The 26125-nt window shown below is 40.3% G+C and overlaps 1 protein-coding gene across 5 annotated transcripts in view; it reads right to left on the bottom strand.

Moving 5' to 3' along the window:
* Positions 1–26125, bottom strand: part of OPTN (optineurin) — a 41681-nt gene that overhangs the window by 9149 nt on the left and 6407 nt on the right. For 4 of the 5 annotated variants that reach the window (XM_082385458.1, XM_082385457.1, XM_082385456.1 and 1 more), the window contains exons 2-11: positions 24603–24779; positions 23767–23969; positions 18858–19016; positions 16610–16683; positions 14346–14480; positions 6654–6756; positions 5044–5159; positions 3534–3683; positions 3065–3158; positions 1551–1709 (exon numbers count right to left, since the gene is read on the bottom strand). In XM_082385458.1, the coding sequence (XP_082241584.1) occupies positions 1551–1709; positions 3065–3158; positions 3534–3683; positions 5044–5159; positions 6654–6756; positions 14346–14480; positions 16610–16683; positions 18858–19016; positions 23767–23969; positions 24603–24768 (1359 nt within the window). In that variant the 5' untranslated portion in view covers positions 24769–24779. The remainder of the gene's footprint in view (positions 1–1550; positions 1710–3064; positions 3159–3533; positions 3684–5043; positions 5160–6653; positions 6757–14345; positions 14481–16609; positions 16684–18857; positions 19017–23766; positions 23970–24602; positions 24780–26125) is intronic. The other variant, XM_082385459.1, reaches the window with a different exon arrangement.

The following is a 26125-nucleotide window of genomic DNA, read 5'->3' as shown; positions in this document are numbered from 1 at the left end:
TTAGAAAATGAAGTTTTAAAAAAGATGCTATTTATAAAAGTATGATAAAAATAGAAAATATCAAAAAAATAGAAAATATCTAGGAATAATCTAATAAAAGATGAGCAGAATCTTTACTAAGAAGATTAAAAATATTATTGAAAATAATTAAAGAAGATATGTCATGTTCATGGACTGGAAGAGCCAATGATGTAAAGTTGCCAATCATCTCCAAATTGATTTATATATATTTAATAAAACTCTAATCAAAATCCCAGGGTTCTTTTCTGTGTAGAAAATATCAAGCGAATTCTGAAATTTATAAGAAAAGGAAAACCTAAGGTCCTCTTGAAGAATCTCAATGAGGTAGGAAGACTTTTTCTACCAGATATCAAAGCATTTGATTCTTTTATAGACAGTATGGTACCAGAGCAAGGATGTACAAATAGCCCAATGGAACAGTATAGAATCCAGAAATAGACCCGTGGGTATCTGGACACAATATGTGACAAAGAGGGCAGCAGAGTCCTTAAGAAAAGATGACCTTTTAAATAAATGGCGCCAAATGAACAGGATATTCATGCAGAAAAAAATATGAATCTTTACCCTTACCTCACTCCATATAGAAAAGCTAATTCCAGATGGTTTTTAGATCTTAATGTAAAAGGCAAAACCATAAAACTTTTAGAAGACAACATAGGAGAATATGTTCATGGCCCTGAGATAGTGAAAGTTTTAAAAACAGGACACAAAAAGTACTATATTCATAAATAAAAAGACTCATAAACTGGACTGCATTAAAATTAAGAATTTTCGTTCAACAGACACCGTCATGAGAGTGGAAAGGCAAATCATAGAGTGAAGAAATCTGCAAAAAGTATAACTGGTAAGGGCTTGTATGTGGAATATATAAAGAACTCCTATAAATTTAAGAAAAAGCCAGAAAACCAGAAGAAAATTGGGCAAAGACCTGATCAGGCTCTTCACAAAAGGGGATGCTTACAAGGCCAGTAAACATCTGAAAAAGTACTCACTCTCATACCATCAGGGAAATGCAAATTTAATGAGACACCATTATAAACCCACTAGAATGGTTAAAAATTCTGATAATACAAGTATGGGTAAGGACCTAGAGCAATAGGAGCTCTCTGTTGGTGGGAGTGAAAACTGGTCCACTTTGGAAACCTCTTTGGCATAATCTATTAAAGCTGAGTAACATGCATACTCTATGAACAAGCAGTTCTACTCCTAGGTGTGTACCCAACAGAAATGAATGCACAGGTGAACAAAGAGACACGCATAAGAATGACAGAGCAACATTAAACACAAAGCCCCAAGCTGGAAATAAACCAGCTGTCTATAAACTGTAGAATGGATAAATTCAGTGAGTAATACACTTAAAAGTGTGGTGCACTTTCCACCTGTGATATACTTCGGTAAAAAGGTTTTTAAAAATATACTGGTGGAAATAGTATAAAATCAAAAAATATATTTTAAGCAGTATCACTTTCCTGTTAGAGAATATAATCGGGGTTGGCCTGCCTCGGCTCACATTTGGGAACGAAGCCTACCTGAGCCCTGAGAACAGCCATGGTTTCCAGGTCCTTCTCCTGCTTGGCGACGGTCTGCTTCATCTCATCCATCTGGAGCTGCTTGGAAGCCAGGGCTTTCTCTGCCAGTTCCAGCTTTCCATTCAGTTCCTGCAGCACTACCTTATCCACTTTTTCCGACTGAAAAAGACAAACTTATTCTAGACATGGTTTTGAAATAATTCAACCTATTTTAGTAAAATATTAGATGAAGGTTTATTTTTTAAAAAATGACTGGCTCTAAACTATTCTGTTAATCAGCAGTGATAACTTATTCAGCAACTTTCATGCACTTAATTTACAGCTTGAAGATAATAATTTCCTAATTTAAAATAATGATTTATAAAAAGAAAACACTAAAATAAGGGAGTTAATAACAAACCCTATCTCAGGGTGGGTGTAACTTGCTGATACTCCTATTCTTCCACTCACATTACTCTTACTTTATGAAGTCAGTGGAATGTTTAAATTAAAAATTTACTAGGTCCTAGAGAGGAACAATATTCTAGTAAAAGTAAATGAAAAACAGAAAGTATATTTCTAAGAATATAAACTCCAAGTCCCCTTCTAATTCAAAGCTCCCGTGGTCTTTATTTATTCCAGCTTTATTGAGGTAAAACTGCCAAATAACATTGTAAAATATTTAAAGTGTACAACGTGATGATTTGATATACATATACATTGTGAAAGGATTCCCACCATTGGGTTAATTAATACATCTATCATCTGACATCTCTATCCATGGTGTTTAAATTATCACACCATTCTGGGGGCATTATTACTATTACTTTTACAATAATTTAAGATGCAGCCGGATAAGTCCAGGGCCTCAAGTTCACTGACAGCAGGCAAGCTAGCCTTGTGATAGCTCCAGGCAGCAGTCTCACTATACAGTCATTACTCATGTAGGAGCCCAGGCTCAGCTCTCCTACAAACCCATCCACTGTTAGAAATGCTAAAAGCTTAGCCACGGAGCAAGTAAGCCCATGCGCCACAACTACTGAGCCTGTACTCTAGAGCCCGTGCTCTAGAACCCATGAGCCACAACTACTGAGCCTGTGTGCCACAGCTACTGAAGCCTGCGTGCTTAGAGCCTGTGCTCCGCAACAAGAGAAGCCACTGCAATGAGAAGCTCGTGCACGGCAACGAAGAGTAGCCCCCGCTCACCGCAACTAGAGAAAGCCCGCGCACAGCAACAAAGACCCAATGCAGCCAAAAATAAATAATAAATAAGTAAATAAATTTATATAAAAAAAAAATGCTAAAACCGTACTCCGACCGTAGGACATGCACCATCACCTCTGTACACAAGGCACATTATACGTGTGTGGAACATCAGGAGTTATAAAATGTTATAAACACTTAGACACAAGAAATCAATTATAAATGGAAAAACAACCCTTGAAACCAGACTTAGTTAAGGATTAACACAACTACTTTAGATATTTACATAAAATGTTAAATGGCTATGAAAGTAATTTTTTTTCTATAAGTACCTCTCTTCTTTTTAGTTCCTCAGTTGTTTTCAGTGCATTATTGTATTCTTGAAGAAGCCTGTTGTGTGTCAACTGTAGAGTGGCTAATTTGGACCTATTTAAAAAGAAATCTTAAAATGGAATCTTGGGAAAAATATCATAGAAGCTTAGTCTTACCTCCCAACCCTCTTCTGAACACTCAGGTGACAAAATCTTCCCTCCCATCCTTATCATCCCACCACCTACTAGCATGGTCTTACTTGCAAAGAAAACAATTCCCCCCTCCCCAGTCAAGACAGATTACAAATAATTTTCATAATTGTTATTATAAAACTTAACTTTCATCTCCTCAGAAAAGTCTACTAGTACGCCTTCAAGTAAATAAAAGAGAAAATTTTTTAAATTTATTCTTAAATCCTGATTCCAATCTGCATAAAAGAGCTATTCTATCTTCTTTTAGCAAGTAGCCATTCAGTCACAGCGTACTCACTTCTCATCTTCTGTTTTCGCTTGCTCCATTTTGATTTCTGATCGCATGCTTTCTACTTGGAGCTCTAACTTTCTGTTATTATAAACAAGCTCTTGCTTTTCATTCAGCTCTGATGGGGTTGCAGAATTTTTCCTTTCAAGGGCCTGACATCTAAGAAAGAGCAAAATTTCATGAGGACAAACAATACTTCATTTCTCAGTGGCTTTTAAACGAATCCCCAGATTACGTAGCAAATGCAAAGAATTTTAGGATTACATTTTTCAAAAATTTAACAGTACAAAATTAAATATTTTATCCTCCCTGCTTCTTTACTAGAAGTAAGTAATATTTCTGAACCGTTATGCCTGAATATAAAAAAATACAGATTTTTGTAAAAGAAATGTACATATTTCTGAACCCTTATGCCTAACATAAACAAGTACAGATCTAAGATCACACAAGCTACTGTCTACTTGGAGTAATTGTTTCCACTAGTCATGCAAATATATTTCTGTGATTTAGATACAGACCAAAGCAGTAATTGGCTAGAGGTGCTTCTCATATAGTGATCCATGGATATCTTTAGTATTTTTAAAACTATGGGCTCTGTTAAGCAAAAAAAATATGACTTCTGACAAAGATTCAGTAGGGGAGAAGGAAATGCTTTCAGTCCTCTTAAAGATCAGAGAGAAAATTTCAATATAACAGCAAATACACACCAATGATAGCTACGTGCAAGGCATTAACGCAAAGCATGTTAAACATTAGCTTACTTAATACAAAGTCAGAATTATGACACACAGTTCACAAATGATAAAACAGGCTCAGAGAGGTTAAATAAATAACTTGTCCAGGGTAATACCACAAGTAAGGGGTAGATCCATATTTCAACCTTAGGTCTGTTTATCTAAAGTCCTTAGCGTCAGCTGCTATGCTGTACTAGATAACCATTAATACTGTACAACCTTGGTCAGTGTAACTCCATGGAAACATACACTTGTATATTGTGCTGGAAATATGTTTGCTAACTAATCCAAAAGAACAACATCAACTTAGCTTTCCTAAATTTGGGATAACTTCTTACATCAAGAGAAACAAGCAAATGCAAAATTCTCTCAATTTATAAATTAGACTTCATAACTGATTAAAAATCAATTTTTTTTTCCTAAGTAAATCTCACTCAAGTTCTTCTTGCCCTTTGTAGCTTTTATGTTTGTTCACATCAATGCTGTCAGCTCATGTAAGTCACAGGAAGTCTGGCTCACTGCTTTTTCCAGGTCCTCATATACGCTTAACAAATGTCCCCAAACAGCAGAATCAGAGTCCCTTGGGCCCATTCCCCCATATTACTACAAGGACTTCATGTTTCTATATTAACCTGAACATTAGTGTTTTCTGAATTCATATTTTAATTAGGTCTCTTTTTCTTTTACTCAGTAAAACAGTAATAAAACTATATTTTTGTATATTAACACATTTTGTAAAACTGTACACTTTTCGAAGGAGGATAAAATTCATCTCTCATTCTTACTTTTCCTGAAGTCTCTTCTTCATTAGCTCAGCCTCACTGAGTTTCGTGTGAGCCTCCTGAAGCTCCTTAAACAGGGTTGTCACCTGAAGGTTCAACGGTTCCACTTCACTTCCAACCTGTCATCCAGGCAATCACAAACACGCATTTATCAGAGGCTAAATGAACCTCTTTGTGAGAAAACAGTGTGAACCACTGGTGTCTAAACTAAATAAGACTGTTGAACTGATTAAACTTTTGGCAATTTACACCCCAAATATCTTGTATGGAAAAAAAAAGCTTTGGGTACAACTCTGTTTCCTTATAGATCATTAACTGATCAGTTTGGATGCACTTGTGATAACGACTTTATCTTAATTAAAATGAATCCTGGACTTCCCTGGTGGCGCAGTGGTTAAGAATCCGCCTGCCAACGCAGGGGACATGGGTTAGAGCCCTGGTCCAGGAAGATCCCACATGCCACAGAGCAACTAAGCCCGTGAGCCACAACTACTGAAGCCCACGTGCCTAGAGCCCGTGCTCCACAACAAGAGAAGCCACCACAATGAGAAGCCCGTGCAGTGCAATGAAGAGTAGCCCCTGCTCGACGCAACTGGAGGAAGCCCGCACGCAGCAAAAGAGACCCAAAGCAGCCAAAAATAAATAAATTAAAAAAAAAAAAAAAAAGAATCCTGATCATAGTTCAAGGGATCATAGATCACAGTGATGTCAAAGCACAATCTAATTTATCCAGCTAGCAACTCATGCCCATATTCCCTGGCTGATTTATTTTTCTAGTTTACTCAACTATTTTCACTGTACTGCCTTTTTCCTCGCAGCTCTACAATTTTTGAGTTTTATGGTGCCATGGGAGTCTCAGTACTTCTCTATTATTAGTTGTCGACTAGTTTTAGTCAACAGGGTACTAAAACTCACAGGTGTTCTCTTCATCTCAGTTTTTAAAATATTCTCCATTCTCTTGAAAGTAGGGGACTCAGCCCAGAGCATGGCATACAGTAGGCATTTGATATATATTTGCTGAATAAATAAATTAGCTAAAGTATTTTATGTAAATGCCTTTCTCGTGGGCTACTGTGGGTCTTACAACTTCCTGCCTTCATCACCTTTCCCTAAGCTTCGGACTGTGTTTGAAGGCTACGAGGCACGTCTCTGAATTGCCACAGAACAGAAATGTATATAAGCATGTATATAAACATGAACCTTTTTTGTTCATACTATTTTATTCAAACCAGTAGTGGGATAGAACCAAGATCTTTCAATTCTGCCTTACGTTTCTGGGTCACATCCTCAAATGATCTCATTATAAATTGGACAAAATTCCTTTATCAATTAGTGGGCCTGTCCACTTAGGAATTCTGGAGAGAAAATCAGCCAAGAAGAGAGAGAGAGAGGTGATCTCCTAGAATCACTAGGATAGGAATACATCTCAGTATAATTTACAATGAATGAAATTCAGATCAGGACAAAGAACTATGAGAGAAATAGAAAATATTCAACATGGAAATTATTTCTCTATTGCTAAAGCCAATAACACATCACAAGACTCAGCTCCAGAGCCTGCACTACTCTCTGTCCATCGGGCGTGCGGTAACAGTCTTAGACTCAGTACCCACAGTTTCTGTGCCTTTCTCCTCTTCTTTCTCTTGTTCTGTGCGCCCCTCTGTCTGGGTCTCAATCTCACAACGATCCTTCGCTTTCTTTTCAAAATCAGAAATTCTGAAAAATTAAAGAATATAGAAAAGTTACTTTCTCTTTGGCTTCCAGAGGAATAACAACTATGGAAGCACTGAAAAGAACATTGTTCAAAATTTGGATAAAAGATCAATGTTTTCAGAATCTCTTCGCATTCTCTATATTAGCTCTGGTTTTGCTTTCAACCTGATATTGGCTAGAATTGATGTAAGGGATGAATGCACATGGAGGTATAAGATATATTATACTTATAATTTATCTTGAACACTGAAAAATACTGCCTCTTTTCACATCATTGTCATGCACAGAAATATTTTTTAAATTTGTGTTTTATGTGTGTATACATGTGCATGCATATGTGCTACATGAGAGTGGGTGTCCCTTTATAATGATTCGGCAGAGAGGGAAAGACTTGCTTTTTGGGACCCATCTAAGTTTATGAGGTCCTGAAAACAAACAAATATAGCAACATTCTTACACTGAATCATAATCATATGAAAGCCATCCCGATACAAATGAAATAAAGAGACTTGTGGTTAAAGATGGTAGATTTAAATATACGCATGTAATTTTTCTCCCACCTTGAATGCCACCAAAATGACTTTTAAAAGCCACATACCTACAAGAATAAAGGGAAAGGGAGAGGAAATAATAGCAAGAAGATTTGGGAAGCATTAGGTATGAGTGGGAACTGACTAGATAGCCCAAGAGGACTGGATCTGAGCCAACAGTAGGGAAAGCCAAGATGGAACCCACTTCATACTGTGGGACCCCAAAGGCTCAGGAATCAGTGACACCAGGTACCTCTGGACATGGGGATAAAGTTGGGACCTGTTTAAGAATGACTAGAAGGTCATAAAATAAAGGGTCTCTTGACTCAGAGTCATTAATCAGAGTTGAGGGGTTGGGTTCCTTACTGAAAAGAGGGGAACTTACAGAATACTAAGACCCTCAGCCTTCTGTTCCTACTCATCTCCAGAACGCTGGCATCTAGAAAAGTACCCTTCAGACAGGAGACTGGAAAAGTCTCCTCTGGAGAATTTGATCAGGATAAGGAAAAGATTTAAAGTTTCTGACATAAGACTTCCCCAAGGAAACCTCCCAGCCAGATCTCCCTACACATGCACACAGCACTTTGTTTTTTAATAAATTTATTTATTTATTTATTTTAGGCTGTGTTGGGTCTTCGTTGCTGCGCGCGGGCTTTTCTCTAGTTGTGGTGAGCGGGGGCTACTCTTTGTTGCGGTGTGCGGGCTTCTCATGGCGGTGGCTTCTCTTGTTGCAGAGCACGGGCTCTAGGTGTGCAGGCTTCAGCAGTCGTGGCTCACAGGCTCTAGAGCGCAGACTCAGTAGTTGTGGTGCACGGGCTTAGTTGCTCCGCAGCATGTGAGATCTTCCCGGACCAGGGCTCGAACCCATGTCCCCTGCATTGGCAGGCGGATTCTCAACCACTGCGCCACCAGGGAAGCCCCACACAGCACTTTGATCAGCATCTAACCCCCCAGTCTTAAATCCGATCAACCAGTAAAGATTACCAGACATTTCAGGAAAACCTTAAAATGAAACACACAAAGTAAACCAGAAAATAAAACAACTTACTGAAATTAGAATATGCCAAGGGGAAAAAACTTCAAAAAAAAAAAAAAAAAACCTATCATTAATATCCTTAGGGACAGAAGGAAACATATTACCACCATAATAAAATGGAAGAGGAACATTCAAAGGAACTGTCCCCTGCCCCACAAAGAAGATGAAAGTTGATCAAATGTATCAGAAAGCAGAAAAAGAGAAAGAGCAAGAGTGAAGGGGGGATGGAGAGAAAGAGAGAGATAAGGAGAGAAAAATGGAAAAGAGGAACACCCAGTTGAGAAAGTCAGAGGACTGGTCCAGGAGGTCCAGTTAAAAGTAACAGTAGTGCTAGAATGAGAGAACAGAGAAAACTGAGGATAAGAGATTATCCCTGAATTATTTCAAGATCATTTTTTGAGAACTGAAGGACATGAGTTTGCAGAATGAAAGAGGCCAAGAATGTCCAGAACAAATGGATGAAAACAAGGTCACACTAAAGCACATGTGAAATGTCAGAAAACTTGGGACAGAGCAAAGAACCTTTGGGGGAGAGGAAGAACAAAAGAAGTTTTATACCAAAAGATTAAGAATCAGAATGGCAATGAGTTTTTCAACATTAACACCAAAAGCTAGAATACGATGAAGTAATGCTTTCAAAATTTGGAGGGAAAATTATATCCAATTCAGATTTCTATATCTAGACAAATTATCCATTAAGTATAAAGGTAGAAACAGAGATTTTCAGATATGCAGATCTCAGAAAATATCCTTCCCATATATTCTTTCTTAGTAAGTTAGTGGAGATATTTAAAGATATTTAGAGAATGAGAAAGGTACTGGATTCAGGAAACAGGTGATCCAACACAGTAGAGATGAAGGAATTCCACAGGACACTGACAAAGGGAGATTCCAAGATGACTGCAATACAGCAGGACCTAGATAACAACCAGACTGACTCCAGGAGAAAAGTCTTCCAGAGGAAACTATTAGACTACTAACATGTTTGAATGTAATTGAGATTTCCTCATTGGAGAAGAGTATGGTGAAACTAAGCAAATTTTTATAAAGGTTAATTCTGCATAGAGATTTTTTTTAAAGTATAAAAAAGGAAAAGTGGTCAAAGCATAGAGCACAGCTCAACAGAGAACTGTATGTGTGCGTGGGTACGTACGCATAATAATAATAAACACTGAGTAGTGATCTAACTGAATGTCAATATAATCAGTTTTGGAGTGGGGTGGGAAGAAGGGTCCAGAAGTGTGTGTAGTGACAATGATGAGAGTGAAAGGCAGTTAAATCCTCATCTTTCCTAGTGGGAGGTCAATAGATTATGTCTAAAATAGGAAAAAAAATTTAAGTAGCAATTTAATCTTGATATATGGGAGTAAGTATCAAAAGAACCAGCTAAATATGTTGAAAGCGGTTGTCTGAAAAGCAGGAAAAGGAGGTGGGGGGTGGAGGGGGGTTGGTCAAAGAATTACTGTTTTTCCATAAAAAGCTTGTAGAACCAATTCTTTAAACTATGTGAATTCAAACCTGATTTTTAAAAAACTTAATGATAATAACAAATAAACAAACAGCATTAGTATCTGTTGCAAACTGCCCAACCTAATTGGTGCACAGGCACTGTTTCTAGCTAAGCAAATAAATGGGCTAAGAGCTGGTTGGTGCAGAGTTGAAGGATGGGCCTTTATCACACCACTCACGTATGACGCAGGCTTCTGACCTACATTTTAATTTCAACTTAATTTTGTAGGGCAAATTTTCATCTCGGGCTGACTTTTCCCTACTACCTCTTGATTATCCTGTCACACTTCATATACACTTTCCCTCTCCTTCCTGGCTATCAGTTTAAGTTTGTTCAGAAGACACAAATTGCACGAAATATGAATCCTGGCAAACAATGGAAGAAAGGCAAGTCTCTTGTCCGCTGTCCCCACAAATCCCTAAAACTTTTCAGAGTAAATTTTAAACTGCCTATTACCCCTGTTTCTCATGACTAATGAAAATGGTTGAAGACTGACTTATGTATTTGAGAAAAAGACATGTTAGGTCTTGGAATGTCTTTCCATCATATCCCACATAGTAAATCAAGCCAGGTTGTCCAAGAATCAGTGATTTTATTTCTTGGTTTCAGTCCGACCTTAGCCAGGAGGTCATCCTAATACCCACATGGGGAACATTACTCTTGGCAACCAATCACTGACTTGCCAGGTGTTAAATACTGCAAGAAGGCTGACTCACAAAATGGAAATTTAATGCTATTGAGAAAGGGATCCTTTACAGGGAGCTCAGGGTGAGAGAGGGAAACACCCATCTCAAAGGCAGGCCTGACTTCCTAGCTGCAATCTGAAAAGCTATACCTCCAGACAGAGAGCTATCATTATTTTGAAAGCAGGAAATATATACTAGATTATATGAAAGATCCGGATGTATAATCAGAAAATTCCCAAGTTTACACTTTTATTATTAAAGCTAATCATGTTATCTGAGGAAGGATGAATTACTGGCTAAACTTGACTTCTTAGAATGGTGTGCAGAACTCAGGAGGGTAAACGTGCCAATGAAACAGAAACACACTGATTACTCGTGACTATTAAAGGTCTTTTTCAAAGCAAAACATCTTCCCTTTAAAAATCAGCTGGAATAATTAAGGTGTAAAAAGAATGCTTTTACTTAATTATTTTTCTGTGCATTATTACTAGATTTTGGGACTTGTCAAAAAGGCAGGACGAATATTTTACTCCATTAGAATACACGGTACTAGTTTCCTGGAAGTTAACCCTGAACTTTTCTAAGGGACAGCGGTAGGATATGGGGTAAAAACCTATGATTCATAGCTATCATACCTTTTCACCTTTGAAAAGAGCTGACGATCAAATAAGTCATTGGACAAACACTGATTATTCTAGGTTACCCTCATTCTGAATAAATAACTTATGCTTCATATTTTAAAAACAGATCTTATAGTTAAAAATTTCAACTGCTTCATTTAGAAAGTGCTTCTTACAGTGCTTTAATTTTAAGATTAATGAGCCATTTATAATGTCTGAGAGAATTAATTATGTCTCAGACATAATATATTTATGTATATTATAGTATATCCTATTTATAGTATATTTATTATTAAATGTTGCAATCAATGGAACCCTAAAACTGTTGCATTATCTCCCCCGTTTTATGTGGTTTCGTACTTTGCCTTCATAAAAAGTTCACTCACACGTAGAAATTCATTGACTTCACAACTCTATGAGGTAAATAAATTTTATCCCAAAGTGTGTGTGTATACCACATTCTATGAGGCCAGTATTTCCCTCATACCAAAGCCAGACAAAGACAATGTAAGAAAAGAAAACTACAGACCAGTACCCCTTAGGAATACAGATGCAAAGATCCTTAACAAAAGACTAGCAATCCAAACCAGCAACATATAAAAAAGATCATACGTCATGACCAAGTGGGATTTATCCAGGGATGAAAAGTTAGTTTGACATTGGAAAATCAATCGATGTAATACATTATATTAATAGAGGTTAAAACAACCCATACAGGGACTTCCCTGGTGGTCCAGTGGTTAAGACTCTGTGATCCAATGCAGGGGGCCCGGGTTCGATCCATGGTCAGGGAACTAGAGCCCATATGCATGCCACAGCTAAGAGTCTGCATGCCACAACAAAGAGCCCGCATGCCGCAACTAAAAAGATCCCGCATGCTGCAGTGAAGACCTGGCGCAGCCAAATAAATAAATTAAAAGTAAATATTAAAAAAAAAACCCCATACAATCATCTTCATAGACTCAGAAAAAGCATTTAACAAAATCCAAAACCCTTTCATGATAAAAATTGCAACTAGAAATAGAAGGGAGCTCCCCAACTTGATAAAAGCATCTATGAAAAACAAAGGTAATACCAGCTTAATGGTGAAAGACTGAAAGCGTTCTCCCCTAAGATCAGGAACAAGACAAGGATGTCTACTTTCTCCTCTTTTATTTAACATTGTACGGGAAGTCTAGCCAGGGCAATTATGCAAAAAAAAGAAATAAAAGGAATCCTGGTTGGTAAGGAAGAAGTAACACTATTTCTTTGCAAATGACATGATCTTGTATACAGAAAATCCTAAGGAATCCACTAAAAAAAAGATTAGCACTAATAAATGAATTCAGCAAGGTCTCAGGCTACAAGATCAATATACAAAAATCAGTTGTATTTCTCTACACTAGCAATGAATAATCCAAAAATGAAATTAAGAAAACAATTTAATGTATAATAGCACCAAAAAGACTAGAATACAAAGGAATAAATTTTGAAAAAGAAGTGCAAGACCTGTATGCTGAAAACTACAACACATCATTGAAAGAAATTAAGGATGACCTAAGTAAATGGAAAGACACCCATGTTTATGGATCAGAAGACTTAATATTGTTAAGATGGCAATGCTTCCCAAATCGATCTCCAGATTCAATGCAATCCCTAACAAAATCCCAGCTGGCTTTTTCCCCCAAATTAACAAACTTATCCTAAGAATTACATAAAAAAACAACAACAAGGGACCCAGAATAGCCAAAACAATCTTTTAAAAGAAGAACAAAATTGGAGGACTTGCATTTCCCAATTTCAAAATTTACTACAGAACTAAAGTAATCAAGACTGTGTAGTACTGACATAAGGGTGGACATATAGATCAATTGAATAAAATTGAGTGTTTAGGAATTAATCTTTACATTTATGGTCAACTGATCTACACCAGGGGTGTCAAGACAATTCAGTGAGGAAAAGAATTATCTTTTCAACAAATGGTGTGGGACAGCAATATATCTACATACGCAAGAATGTAGTTGTACCCTTACCTCACACCATGCACAAGAATGTACTCAATATGGATCACAGACTTAAATGTAAGAGCTAAAAGTATAAAACTCTTAGGAAAAAACACAGGGGTGAATCTTTGTAACCTTGGGTTAGGCAATGGTTTCTTAGATACAACACCAAAAGCAGAAGGGACAAAAAACCAAACAGATAAGCAGGACTAGATCAAAATAAAAAAATTTTGTGCTGCAAATGATACCATCAAGGAAGTGAAAAGATAAGTCACAGACTGGGAGAAAATATTTGCAAACCATATACCTCATAACGGACTTGTATCCAGAATATTAATGAACTCTTATCATTCAATAATTAAAAGACAATCCAATATTTTTAAATGGGCAAAGAAGAAGATATACAAATGGCCAACATGAAAAGATGCCCAACATTATTAGCCATTGGGGAAACAGAATCAAAATCACAATGAGATTTTCACATCCACGAGGATGGTCATAATCAAAAAGATAGACAACAATGGTGTTCGTGTGGATGTGGAGTAAGTGGAACCCTCATACATTGCTGGTGAGAATGTAAAATGGTGCAGCCACCGTGGAAAACAGTTTGGTAGTTCCTCAAAATATTCAACAGAGAGTAACCATGTGACCCAGCAATTCAACTCCTAGGTATATACCCAGAGAATTGTAAAAATATGTCCACACAAAATATTGTGCATGAATGTTGAGGGCAAATATTATTCATAATGGGCAAAAAGTGGGAACAACCCCAACGTTCATCAAATGATGAAGAGATAAACAAAACGTTATCTAGTTACATCCTGGAATATTATTTGGCAACAAAAAGGAGAAAAGAACTGACACATGCTACATCATGGATAAACTTTGAAAACATTATGCTAAATAAAATAAGCCAATTACAAAAGACTACATGTTGTATGATTCCATTTGTATGAAGTGTCCAGAAAAGGTAAGTCTATGGAGACAGAAAGTAGAATTACTAGGAGGAATGGGGAGTGAGTGCTAACAGGTATTGGGTTGCTTATTTGGAAGGAAAAATGTTCCAAAATTATAATGTGGTAAAGGCTACGTAACTCTGTGAATATTCTAAAGAAAAAAAAATTGAAACGTACACTTCAAATGGATGAATTGTATGGTATCTTAATTATATCTCAGTAAAGCTGTTAAAAAAGCAATGTATGCGTATTTCACGTGGCCTACTTCATACCTTTCTTTGGCTTCCTTGAGGGCAAGTTCAAGTCTCTCCACCTTCTGCTTTCCTTCCCTTAGACAAAGCAGGAGCTGGCTCACAGTTAACGCCTCAAATTCCAAATAATTCCTGGCACCTTCTGCAGACTTGCTCCTGCATCGGGACAGCATAAAGGTTAAAAGGTTTTCATGAGAAAACAAAAATGTCAGAGTCTAGGAATATTACTGGAACCAGTTTAAAGGAACTGCTTTCCAGAATATTCTCCAGTTAATTCTCATTTACAGACCAAGCACAGCTGGCCCGGTGACCACCAGTGCCTCACTCCTCCATGCTTTCCAGGGAAGGAGTGGGGACTGATGGGTAGGCTCGATTTACACTGCACGTGCTCACTTCCTCCAAATGGTCACCATGGCCACGGCACCAGACCACAGGACCCACAGAAACAGTGGAGCAGAGGTAGCCCTGGTTTTTGGTGTCCGGCTTTCCTGGAGGTCTAATCTCCAGGAAGACCACAGTCATACAAAGGGCACAAGCACGTGTGCTGCCCATGGTGACATGCAGACCACCGGCCTTTCTCCAACTCGACCGAAACCACCACGTTCTCTAGTCAGGAGAAGAAAATCATTTTTGTTTCTGGTTTCAAACAATTAGAGCAGAGAAATGTAGGCACTGTTGGCATGTCAAATATTTTTCTTGATTTCCAACTCTGATCAAATCAAGAGGCAGTTCAATGACGAAGAAAACCACAACGAGCACTGCAGTAACTAAACATTCTGGACAACTATGCTGATGCCAATGGCAGCTGCTCTTTCAGTAACCTACTCAAGGTCACACATCTAACAAAAAGCCAGGATTCAACCCCAGCTCCCATCGCCAAAGCTCAAACTCTGAACCCAGAAATCCATCTCTGACTCCTTCAAATACTTTCAAACAGGGTAAGGAAGCTGTTATTAAAAAATAGCTGTGTGGGGACTTCCCTGGTGGTCCAGTGGTAAAGAATCCACTGGATTACAATGCAGGGGACGCGGGTTCGATCCCTGGTCGGGGAACTAAGATCCCACATGCCGTGGGGCAACTAAGCCCGTGCACCACAACTGCTGAGCCGGCGCGCCTCAACCAGAACCCGCCTGCCGCAAACTACAGAGCCCAAGCGCTCTGGAACCTGCGCCACAACTACAGAGCTCACACGCCCTAGAGCCTGCGCGCCACAACCAGAGAGAAGCCCACGCACTGCAACAAAGAGTAGCCCCCACTCGCCACAACTAGAGAAAGCCTGCATGCAGCAACGAAGACCCAACGCAGCCAAAGATAAATAAATAAAAATAAATAAATTAAAAAATAAAAGCAATATGGGAGAGGGGGAAGCTGAGGAATTTCTAACTAAAAAAGGGAATAACTTTCATTTCTGCCAACTACCCTGTCTGATGAAAAAATATTATCTAATCCTGATTTTCTCCCTTATACAAAGGCTTGGGAGCATAACTGAAAAAAAAATAACCCATTTTTATGTTTTATAAGTACATTCATCAAGTTATAGAAAAAAGATGTTAAAAGCCTATGAGGGAAGAGATCCTTAGGGAAATTTTCAGATAACTCTTCTTAAGCAGAGTCATGCAGTAGGAACCTGCTTACAGAGCACGAGCTGACAGCGCATTCTGGGTCAGAGCTACTTGCAAGAGACTCAGGTGCCCAATTCCCCTGCCGTCTCCTCCTCAAGGTCCCCCCACCTCTTAAGATGTCGGCTTCCTCATATCTACTTGTCGCAAGTCTACTTGCAATTCCCCAGGTAGGATATCTGGGCACTTTCAAAAAGCAGCCACCGTCACTCAGAGCAACAACAGCCATTGCTATGGAAGATTATCCTGAATTAGTCACCTTGGCTTGTACTCGGGAATGAACAGGGAAGACGAAATGAAAACATCCCCCTTATCAGCTGGGCAGCCTGGTCCGGATCAGACTGCACTGGTACACAAATTAGGAAGCACGGGTCTCTTAATTGAGAAGCAGCTTGTATTCACTGCCCATCTGATGGAGATGAAACACCTCTACACAGAGTGGTGAGGGGTTAGTTCACCGACAAAGGCACCAGACATAGTTTTTCTTCTCCACCAGTTTGGGCTGCAACATTAAATAGCAATTCAAATGGAACATTCTTGAAAGGTCCCGGTATAAATTAGTAAGTGGCTTTTGCAGCCCACCATGTTTGGCCTCCCAGGGGAGAGCTGAAAGTGACAAGAGTGCCCAGAGTGTCTGTCCAAAAGCCCTAGTCTGTCTTCACATACGTGTCAGTGGAATCGGTTCTTGTGGGCCCAGGACTTGGCTTGATTTCTTTCGTTGCCACATCTGCTTCTCCCTCCTGTAAAAGCAGAAATGAAAGGGATTTAACCTAGTATGTCTGCAAGACAAATTCCTTATCAAAAGAGAAAAAGGCAAAAGAGCAGGAATTTGGATGACACACAACCCAAGGAACCTATCAAACGTGGAAATGTGAGATGTTTAAATTCGGTCACTCAAACGTAATGGAAATTTACCCTTCCCTCAACCTGCACTCCCTGTCAGGATTATGAACATCCAGGCGAAGACGAGAAGGTGGAGAAGGTCGGGCTCCTCTCATTCAGCACAGTCAACCTGACCGCCCACACAGGAAAGCTTATCTTCTTCTCTTTCTCCTTGGCAGTTCCCTTCTGCCCCACCAGGTTAAGGTCACACAGAGCTAGTGACAGTTCCACATACCTTTCCCACACAGTCCTTTAACATGCAAAATGTTAGAACTTGTTGAAGCCACGTTGAAAAGAAGGCTGTTTTCTGTGGGCAAGGCTCACAAAGCATAGGTTGGCTCCTATTAGAAATCTGTATGCATCTCAGGCCACTTAGGGAACAAGAAGACTAAGACCACTTAAATGATTTGAAAGACGTTTTTGTTTTTTTTTAAATATTTATTTATTTATTTGGCTGCGTCGGGTCTTAGTTGCGGCATGCGGGATCTTTCGTTGCAGCGTGCGGGCTTCTCTCTAGTTGTGGCACGTGGGCTTCATTGCCCTGCAGCACGTGGGATCTTAGGTCCCTGACCAGGAATCGAACCCGCATCCCCGGCATCGGAAGGCAGATTCTTAACCACTGGACCACCAGGGAAGTCCCTTGAAAGACATTTCTATTCCAATGAGCTAGCAGAAAGATCTTCCAAAAATACAGAGATGGTTCTAGATAATTCTGTGTGTGCACACTGTTCCTAAATCTTGGGCAGTGTTTTTCTGTTCACAGAAGCAAGGCAAGAAAAACATGTTGACACTAGAAATAACTGTCACTCATCAGTGAGGGAGAATATTACGCTAACCATTCATCCTGAAGAAAGAAGCCTCATTTGGAAACTTCTGATATGCTCCTTGGGCTTCCTGAATTTTATCAGTTATCTGCAGAAGGTTAACGCTCTTTGATCAACGCTGTGTTTTCATAATCTTTGCTCATTTGCAGAAAGAGTACTCTGACATTAGTGTACTTCCTGATGAGTATTTTACTTCGCTTGACTTCAGCCCCTATTCATCTAAAATTTATGAGGGGCGTGGGTGGTAGGGTTATTAAGAGCCATTTTGCAACTCTGTTCACCTTGTGCACAGCAAACAAATGAGAAGGTAAAGGAAGTCGCACTCGACCATTTCAGGCACATCCATTAGTAAAGCTTTTCGTAAGGTGCCCCTCACCCCGCCCCACTCCCACTTACCTACAAAGTCGAGTTTTCTCTTTCAGAGACACAGGTAACCTCTCTGCCTGTATCAGATGTGTACTCTGACAAAGCTGGAATGACTATGTGTATGAGGGAGGATTTTCTCCTCCTGTGCTTGTCTCCCTCACTCTGTATGCAGTTTTTTTCTAGTAGCAGAGAAGGAGAGGTCCCTCTGGGCTTCACTTACCTTCTGTGCTCTTTAGCAGGACTGCCTGCATGCCAGCTGGACATAAATGCCAGTTAGATCACCCTGGCTTCAAACCCTGTTCTCGGGGGTTCCCTAGCAGCTGCTGTTAGAGGGGAGGGACAAGCCAGGGTACCCCCTGAGGGTACAACCAGAGCCGCTCTGCTCTTTCTTTTCTCTCTTCTTAGTTTTAATATACCAACGTTCCTCGTAAGACTTTGTTTGAAAAGAGGGTTCTGTTATTAGTAAGTGTTTTAAAGCCTTTTGATTTTACCGCATCTCATCATAGCTCCCCTTACCTAAGTGAAATGCTGAACACAGCTTTGAGACCTGGGCTGAAAAAGTTTATGCCTTTTTTTTCTTTTTTCTTTTTAGGTCAGTCACATAAATTTGTCAGGACATACTGGAAAAAAAAGGACTATCTCTTTGGTCATAAAAGGTAATCAGTATTTTCCATTTCAGCTATGATAGCCACAAGCATTATGTTATACATTTACGTTGACTACACTGAAGTTTCCCCACTATCTGGCTTCCTCGTGTTGAAAAGAAATGGTGGTATTTGTAGCAACTGTCCAGGTGAGGTTTTGTAACTTGCTTAAAACAAAACCAAAACCAGCACACTTACAGCCATCCTGATTTCAACAAAGGAGTCTTCGCAGCCATCTGAGTTCAGCTTGAGCTGTAATTCAGAAATGATGCCCAGCAGATCGACCTTTTCAGCTTGAAGGCGTGCCACCTGGGTCTTCAGCTGTTCCACTTCCTGTTCTGCTTCTGCCTTGGGGACCTTGGGGATGAGGAGCAAAGTGAATTAATGAATCACGCTAGGGACTTGGCCATCAAACTCGAGTGCCTCCATACCCATTGGCAGGACAGCTCTGCTTTACAGTAGGATATTCTAGCTTATCCTTGGCAATTTATTTTGACATGCCAATAAAAATGGAAAAGCTTACATTATTTTATCATATGCAAATAACTGGACGTTAAAATAACCTCATGCCAAGAAAGGCTTCCTCAGCATGCTGAAATGATCTGATGCCATGAAAATAACCAGCCAGACTTTGGCAATGGTAGACTTGTAAATTCTAGTCCAAAATTCCACAAAGAACTGCCACAACTCAACCTCTTGCCTTTTTTTTTCCCCCCTACAAATGCATACCCACCCCTACCCTCCCCATTCTTGTCATGTCTACTCAGAAGCCAAAGCACCAAGGGCATAATGTTATAGTAATGGCAGAACACAACGAAAGGTCCACAATTCTCCCAGGTATGTAGTCTGGTTGCTACAGTACTCTATGCTCGTGTTTTAAGGTTGCTAAAAATAAGTCTGGTGAGAAATAAGAAAACTGAAAATTCAGAGGCTGGTACCAAGGGTGGAAAAATTAAATTTCGGCCTCTATAAACATTAATAATAAACATTAATATCTCCCTGAGTACTTGCTGTGTTCATCCTGTTGCAGTTACTACATATGACAAAGTCATAAGAGAAAGAGCCTGTTGACATGTGGTGTTTTTACTTGGGAGAAGGGAGAGGAGATTCTAGTCGACACTCTGCTAATCAGAGCATGTGTCACCCTGAGCAGATTCACTCAATGTCTTGGCTTCAGTTTTCTCGGCTCAGAAAGAAAGACGTGGTACCACGTGGTCTCTGTGGTCTCTTCCAGCCGTGACCTTAGCCTCTCTGATTTCTTCCCTCACTGCTCTTATGGACATGGCGCCACCAGAAACACATAACACTTGAGATTATCAGAGGACTGCAACACACAGAAAATTCATACACACACACACACACACACACACACACACCCCCTATGACAGATCTCCTAAGGAATGGTAAACAGGCCCAAAGGCTTATAGTAAAACCAAAAAATTATCAGAAAGGCTTGTGCACGGACCATACACCAGCTAGTTCATGAAGTATTAAGAAGAGAGGGCTTGGGCTTCCCTGGTGGCGCAGTGGTTAGGAATCCACCTGCCAATGCAGGGGACATGGGTTCGTGCCCCGGTCCGGGAAGATCCCACATGCCGCGGAGCGGCTGGGCCCGTGAGCCACAATTACTGAGCCTGCGCGTCTGGAGCCTGTGCTCCGCTACGGGAGAGGCTGCGACAGTGAGAGGCCCACGCACCGTGATGAAGAGTGGCCCCCGCTTGCCGCAACTGGAGAAAGCCCTCGCACAGAAACGAAGACCCAACACAGCCAAAAATAAATAAATTGATTAAAAAAAAAAAAAAAAGAAGAGAGGGCTTGGTAGTAATTGGCAGCATGGAAGTGCCCCTCACACCAGTGGAATCATGCTCTGCCTTCATTTGGACCATTCTCTTGCTAGGAAACTCCCACAGGCGTTAGAAAAAAGCAACTCATTGTAAAACTGAAGGGTTAGGTCTGTAAGGAAAGGTTCGAAGCCTGTGCAGTCTCTCCTGGCAATGACTCAGACCAAAGAAATGTATATTTAAAGGCACGAAAACATAAAAGAAAATGTACTGCCTAGCCTGGTACTAGGAAGCAGGCAGGGAAGGGCAAGACTGTGCTCTGTGAGGGATTTTCACGTCCACCCTCTTGCCCTCCCTGAGGACACTGTGTAGAATGGACTTTTAAGGAAGGAAGTAGAGTTTTAAACAAGGGTCTGAGGACCAGGGATATAAGGCCATGACTCTAGAATCCCAGATGTCAGGTTAATTTTCTTTTTTGCAACTGTGAGGATCTCTTAATTATCCTGGGGAAATGATGGATCTGCTTATTTGGCTATAAAACACCTTGTGAGGTGACACTTTAAATTTCTCTTCATTTCACTGTTAAGGCTCTGTCCATCATCTTCCCGGACTAAACTTCCAGGGCTTATTCTCTGGATCTCCAGCCCAACTCCATTATTTGTTATGTCTTTCATCAGTTCTGAGCACTTAGCATTGATTAGCCTTCGTGACACAACAATTTCTCCGTCTTTTTCTGTGCTTGTATTGTCCTGAAAATGTGCCCAGGCTGATATGCCATTTTATAATCCAAAAACAATAGTCTATCTAATGACCTTTGCCTGGCCATCTGTAGTTAAAAGTTAAAAAGTACTCTTTAGAGATCATTATGATGTATAATTCAGTGAAAGTGGACAGAACCAGTAATGCCTCGGCCTCACCCTAAAGATCAGAGGCAGGTTTCCAAAGGACATTCCCTGCTCCCTTCCCTTGTGTGACACAGACCACAGGAGAGGCCCTGATGGCTTGTGGGGGTGGGTGGGTGGGGAGGAGGGGCACATCCTGCAGAAGCAGCAGCAAAGATGGGCCAGTGTGAGTGAGGAAAATCTGAGGCCTTGAGAGCTTTAGTAAATCAGGAAGATGAGGGCCTAAATTAAAAAACAACTGGGCTTCCCTGGTGGCGCAGTGGTTAAGGATCCGCCTGCCAATGCAGGGGACACGGGTTCGAGCCCTGGTCCGGGAAGATCCCACATGCCGCGGAGCAGCTAAGCCCGTGCGCCACAACTACTGAGCCTGCGCTCTAGAGCCCGCGAGCCGCAACTACTGAGCCTGCGCTCTAGAGCCCGTGAGCCACAACTACTGAGCCCGCGTGCCTAGAGCCCGTGCTCTGCAACAAGAGAAGCCACTGCAATGAGAAGCCCGTTGCACTGCCCCCGCTCGCCGCAAGTAGAGAAAGCCTGCACGCAGCAACAAAGACCCAATGCAGCCAAAAATAAATAAATTAAATAAATAAATTTAAAAAAATTTTTTTAAAACCCCAAAAAACAACAACAACAACACAAGTGGTCCAGGAGACAAACATTACAGAAGAGGCAGGGGGGCAAGGGGTGGGCCTGGGAGGTACAGTTTGGGGGGATACAGCTGATGACCAAGGGTTTTTAAGAGTCCTAAATGTCACTTTGTCCCAAGGACTCATTTCTGAGTCCTGCTTGTAGTTTGCTTCAGCTGATCCTCTGCACTGAAACAAGCTGTCCAGAGCTCCAGCTTCGGATCTCAACTTCTTCCAATACTGGGACCTTTTTGGAAAACCTACAGGCAGACTATCTCAGGCAGACAAACTGCTTCTGGAAGCTTCCTTTTTGGCTTCAAAGTGATGGGCCCCCGCAGGCTGAAGCCAGCTGTCAGCCCACATCCCCAAAGCCAAGGGAGGAAAACAAAGTGAGATATTTTCTTCCAGCAAGTAGAAAATCACCCATATATCCCAGTGATCATTTCTTCAGAGTATTCTACCTCAAAAATATTTAGACAATGAGAGGTTTCTCCCAAAGAAGTGACTTAATGCTCTTTGAACTGTAAGACAGACTGAAGCATCAGACATGATAAATCTTATCAACAGTGAAACATTTCCAATACAAATACAAATTTATTAAAGCTGAATGTTTTCATGGTCCCATGAGCAGGAGTTGATGAGTAAGATCATTGATATAAACTATGATATTTTTCTAAACAACTTTTCATTCTTTAGATTATTCCATATTTCTCTTTTCCTTATTTTCTTTCCATTTTATTTCTTTGTTTGTATTCTTTACCTATTTAAGAAATTAGACATCAACAAAGTTCAAGGTAAAGTCTCAAGAAAAATCACTGATGAGGGGAGGGATAAATGAGGAGTATGGAACTGACAGATACAAACTACTTCCTGCAATAAACCATAATGGAAAAGAAAAAAATAAGGGAACAGATACAAACTACTGTACATAAAATAGATAAGCAACAAGGATTTACTGTTTAGCACATGGAACTATACTGTGTATCTTGTAATAACCTATAATGGAAAGTAAACTGAAAAAAATTTATATAACTGAATCACTTTGCTGCATACCTGAACTAACACAATATTGTAAATCAACTGAAAAAAAAAAGAAAGAAAATCACTGATATCCAAGAATTAACCCAGTGCTCCATCCTCCCTGAAGCTGTTAAGTTCTAGGTTTGGAAGAAAATGAACTGCAGATGTCCATCTAAATAAATAATACCCAGTGAGCCTTAGAATATGGGCAGAGGCTTCAAATGTGCTCTGATTTGCTTTTTCACTCACATCTTTGATACCCGTTCTCAGGTGTGAGCACACTTCTTGGGTTCTTTGGGTCAGTGGAAATGTGGCAACCCTACAGCCTCATATCACATGACATTTGTCAAAGCAGTTTTCAGAAGTAAATGTAAAACATAAAGCGAGGAATCTATTTTAGACGGAGAGAAAGGACAAGGTCAATAAGTGAAAATTCTGAGGGATAGATTTTTAAAGTGTAATTCTATATCAAAGACATAAACTAACGACGAACACTTGGGTGGTTCTAGGCAGAGGTCCTTCCGTACCATCTATAATGAATACAAAATACTGACTTATAACCGTAACACTCTTTTGACTATAATCAATATGGTCAAAGCTTTACCCATTTCTTTCCTTCACCAGAGATTATAAATGACCCTTAAAATTGTAACCAATCTTCTCATCAAGCACGCTTCTTTGAAGATAATGCAAAGCACCCATCTAGCCTGAACCGTGAAAGGTTTTGGTCTAGAAGTCTGGTCAAGTAAGACTGCACTACAAATATGAACAGTCTGCTCACCTCGAATGACCTTTCAGTTTTCCCTTTTAGTTTTCCGACTTCTTGCTTCAGTTTTTCATTTTCAAGACTCAGCGCCGTTAGGCGCTCTTTGGCTTCTTTGTGCTGGGTCTCAAAAAAAAGGCGTTCTTCCTTCTGCTTTTCTGTCCAGGCCGAAAGCTCCTCAAATCGCCCTTTCATAGCTTGATTGTTCAGCTTCATGGCTTCTGCATGGGTGCAGAGGGAGAGTGTCACACCAGGGGACTGGACTTGGGGTCAGGAATGGAACCCGCCTGTGGACCACCTCACCACGTAGCTCTGAATCTCAAGATGCCAGGCTTGGCCTGGGCCCCAAGGTCAGCCAGAAAGACTGTGAAGCAAGAGGAGTGAGTGGTTTCCGCTTCCAGACAGGACTAGCAGGGTCTAATGTCATCTCTAGTCCTCAAGAGTCTCAAGAAAATAAAATTGATTTTATTGATTTATTATAACAAAATGCCTATTAATAACTACATAGACTGAGGTCCATCACTCCTGGATTCGAACACTGGTTCCGCCAAAAACCATGGCTGGAGATATTAGAATGCTTTCTTTTAAGGTAATATTTAGGACTAACTCTGTAATCATAGCAGCCTTTTTTTCTTTTTCCTTTTAAATGGGCTAAATGTCATTATGCCATTTCCCGGAGATGCATACTGTTTATTTTTACCTGTATCCAAAAGTAAACAATGGAAACAGCTTTAGCCTCACTCAAAGCTAATTCTGTGCTCTTTCTTCCCCCAGGAAACCACACGCAGAGAAAGGGACTCACCTACAAGCTATTACCAAAGGATGGCATTCCCGAAGGCCCAGGTGTCGCTCACCTTTCAGCTGATGGTTCTCAATTAGAAGCTCTCTCATCTGCTGCAGCAGCTCATGTGGGGTGAACGTGTCCAGGTTCGGGTGAGCCAGATTGGGGGGTCCATTTCCTGTGGTTTCGTTGGGGCTGTCCCCCTTTTCAGTCAGGCAGCTAACTGGCTGGTGGGACATGGCAGCACTTTCTACGGAAAAGTCACAAACCGAAAATATAACTGTTCCCCTCTGCACAGCGTCCTCACGGGTCCCACAAGCCCCTGTGCAAGTGCTAATACGTATTCTACAAGGTGCCTTCTCTCCCATTATACTTTGAACAATCTTGATTCTCCCTTTTTAAACAAAAAAGGTGCATCCTAGCTTCAGTTTTTATGTGTATGTCTGTGTATAAGGGTGTATAAAGGGGTACAGTGAGGAGATGGGGGATGGAGGAGGGAGAGACGGGCATGATATCATGATGATCAGGAATGCTAACGTGGGGAGTTCAAGAGGCTTTCCATATATACATCTGTAGATGTGGGCAAAGTATTATTAAATGGATTTTTCCCCAGAAAAATCTTTAAGCTCAAATCTTCCTATTTTGGGTGAATTGTATGGTATCTGAATTATATCTCAATAATTGATTGTTACAGAATCTCCATATTTTATTTCTTGCATATTTGGCTGAGAGGAAAGGGAGAACTAACGTATTTCGGATGCTTACTATGGCCTTGATCACCGCACCAGACTGTCAGTTTCCAATCCTCACTAAAACTCAACTAGACAGCTATTTTCCTGGTGACGGAGCTGAGTTCACAGAGGCTTTATAGCTCATCCAAGGTCACTCAGTGAAGGGCACAACCGAGCATTAAGGATGATTCCAAAACCCAGCCCTGTCATACAGTGAAGGTGGCACTGAATACTCAGGCTTCCATAGTCGATACTTTTGCAAAGCATTCTAAAAGACTAAGAAAATCTTGCTTAGTTGTTGCCTATTCTGAGAATATTTTAAGCATACCACTTTATTTGTCGAGGGGTCAGTGTGGCCATAAATAAGATAGACGGGTGTATCCCAACTGTACTTCTGTATGGCCTACCACCTGGGCAGACACAGAAATCAAATGCTGTGGGCAAACATTTTCCTTTTCACGTTTCACAAAGATGATGATATACCTTTTCATGAGGAATTGCAGAGTTACTGCATCGGTCACTGGAAGCTGAGGAGAGAGAAGTGCTCTCTGATCTATCGCTGTATAACCTCTCGGTGTGCTCTATAGATAAACATGGAAGGCGGGCCCATTCACCTCACCCAGAGTTCAGATTCCACTTCACCGATCCATTGCACACTGCCAGAAATCTTAAAGGAATAACCAAGGCTGCCGGAAGGATTTTTTCTTCTTACTTCTTAGCAATAACAGTCAATGAATTGCTTACAAACAAGTTACTAACAAATTTTCACTGCGTCCAAAGAACCTCGTCCCTGTAAGAAGTTCCCACGTGTGCTGACAGAACCTGCCACTGCCGACAGGAGGGCAGAGTACAAATGACTATCTCT

The sequence above is a fragment of the Balaenoptera borealis genome, assembly GCF_965194805.1.
Source record: "Balaenoptera borealis genome assembly, chromosome: 3".
NCBI classification, from domain to species: Eukaryota; Metazoa; Chordata; class Mammalia; order Artiodactyla; family Balaenopteridae; genus Balaenoptera; species Balaenoptera borealis.
This window is presented reverse-complemented; position numbering and strand designations above follow the sequence as displayed.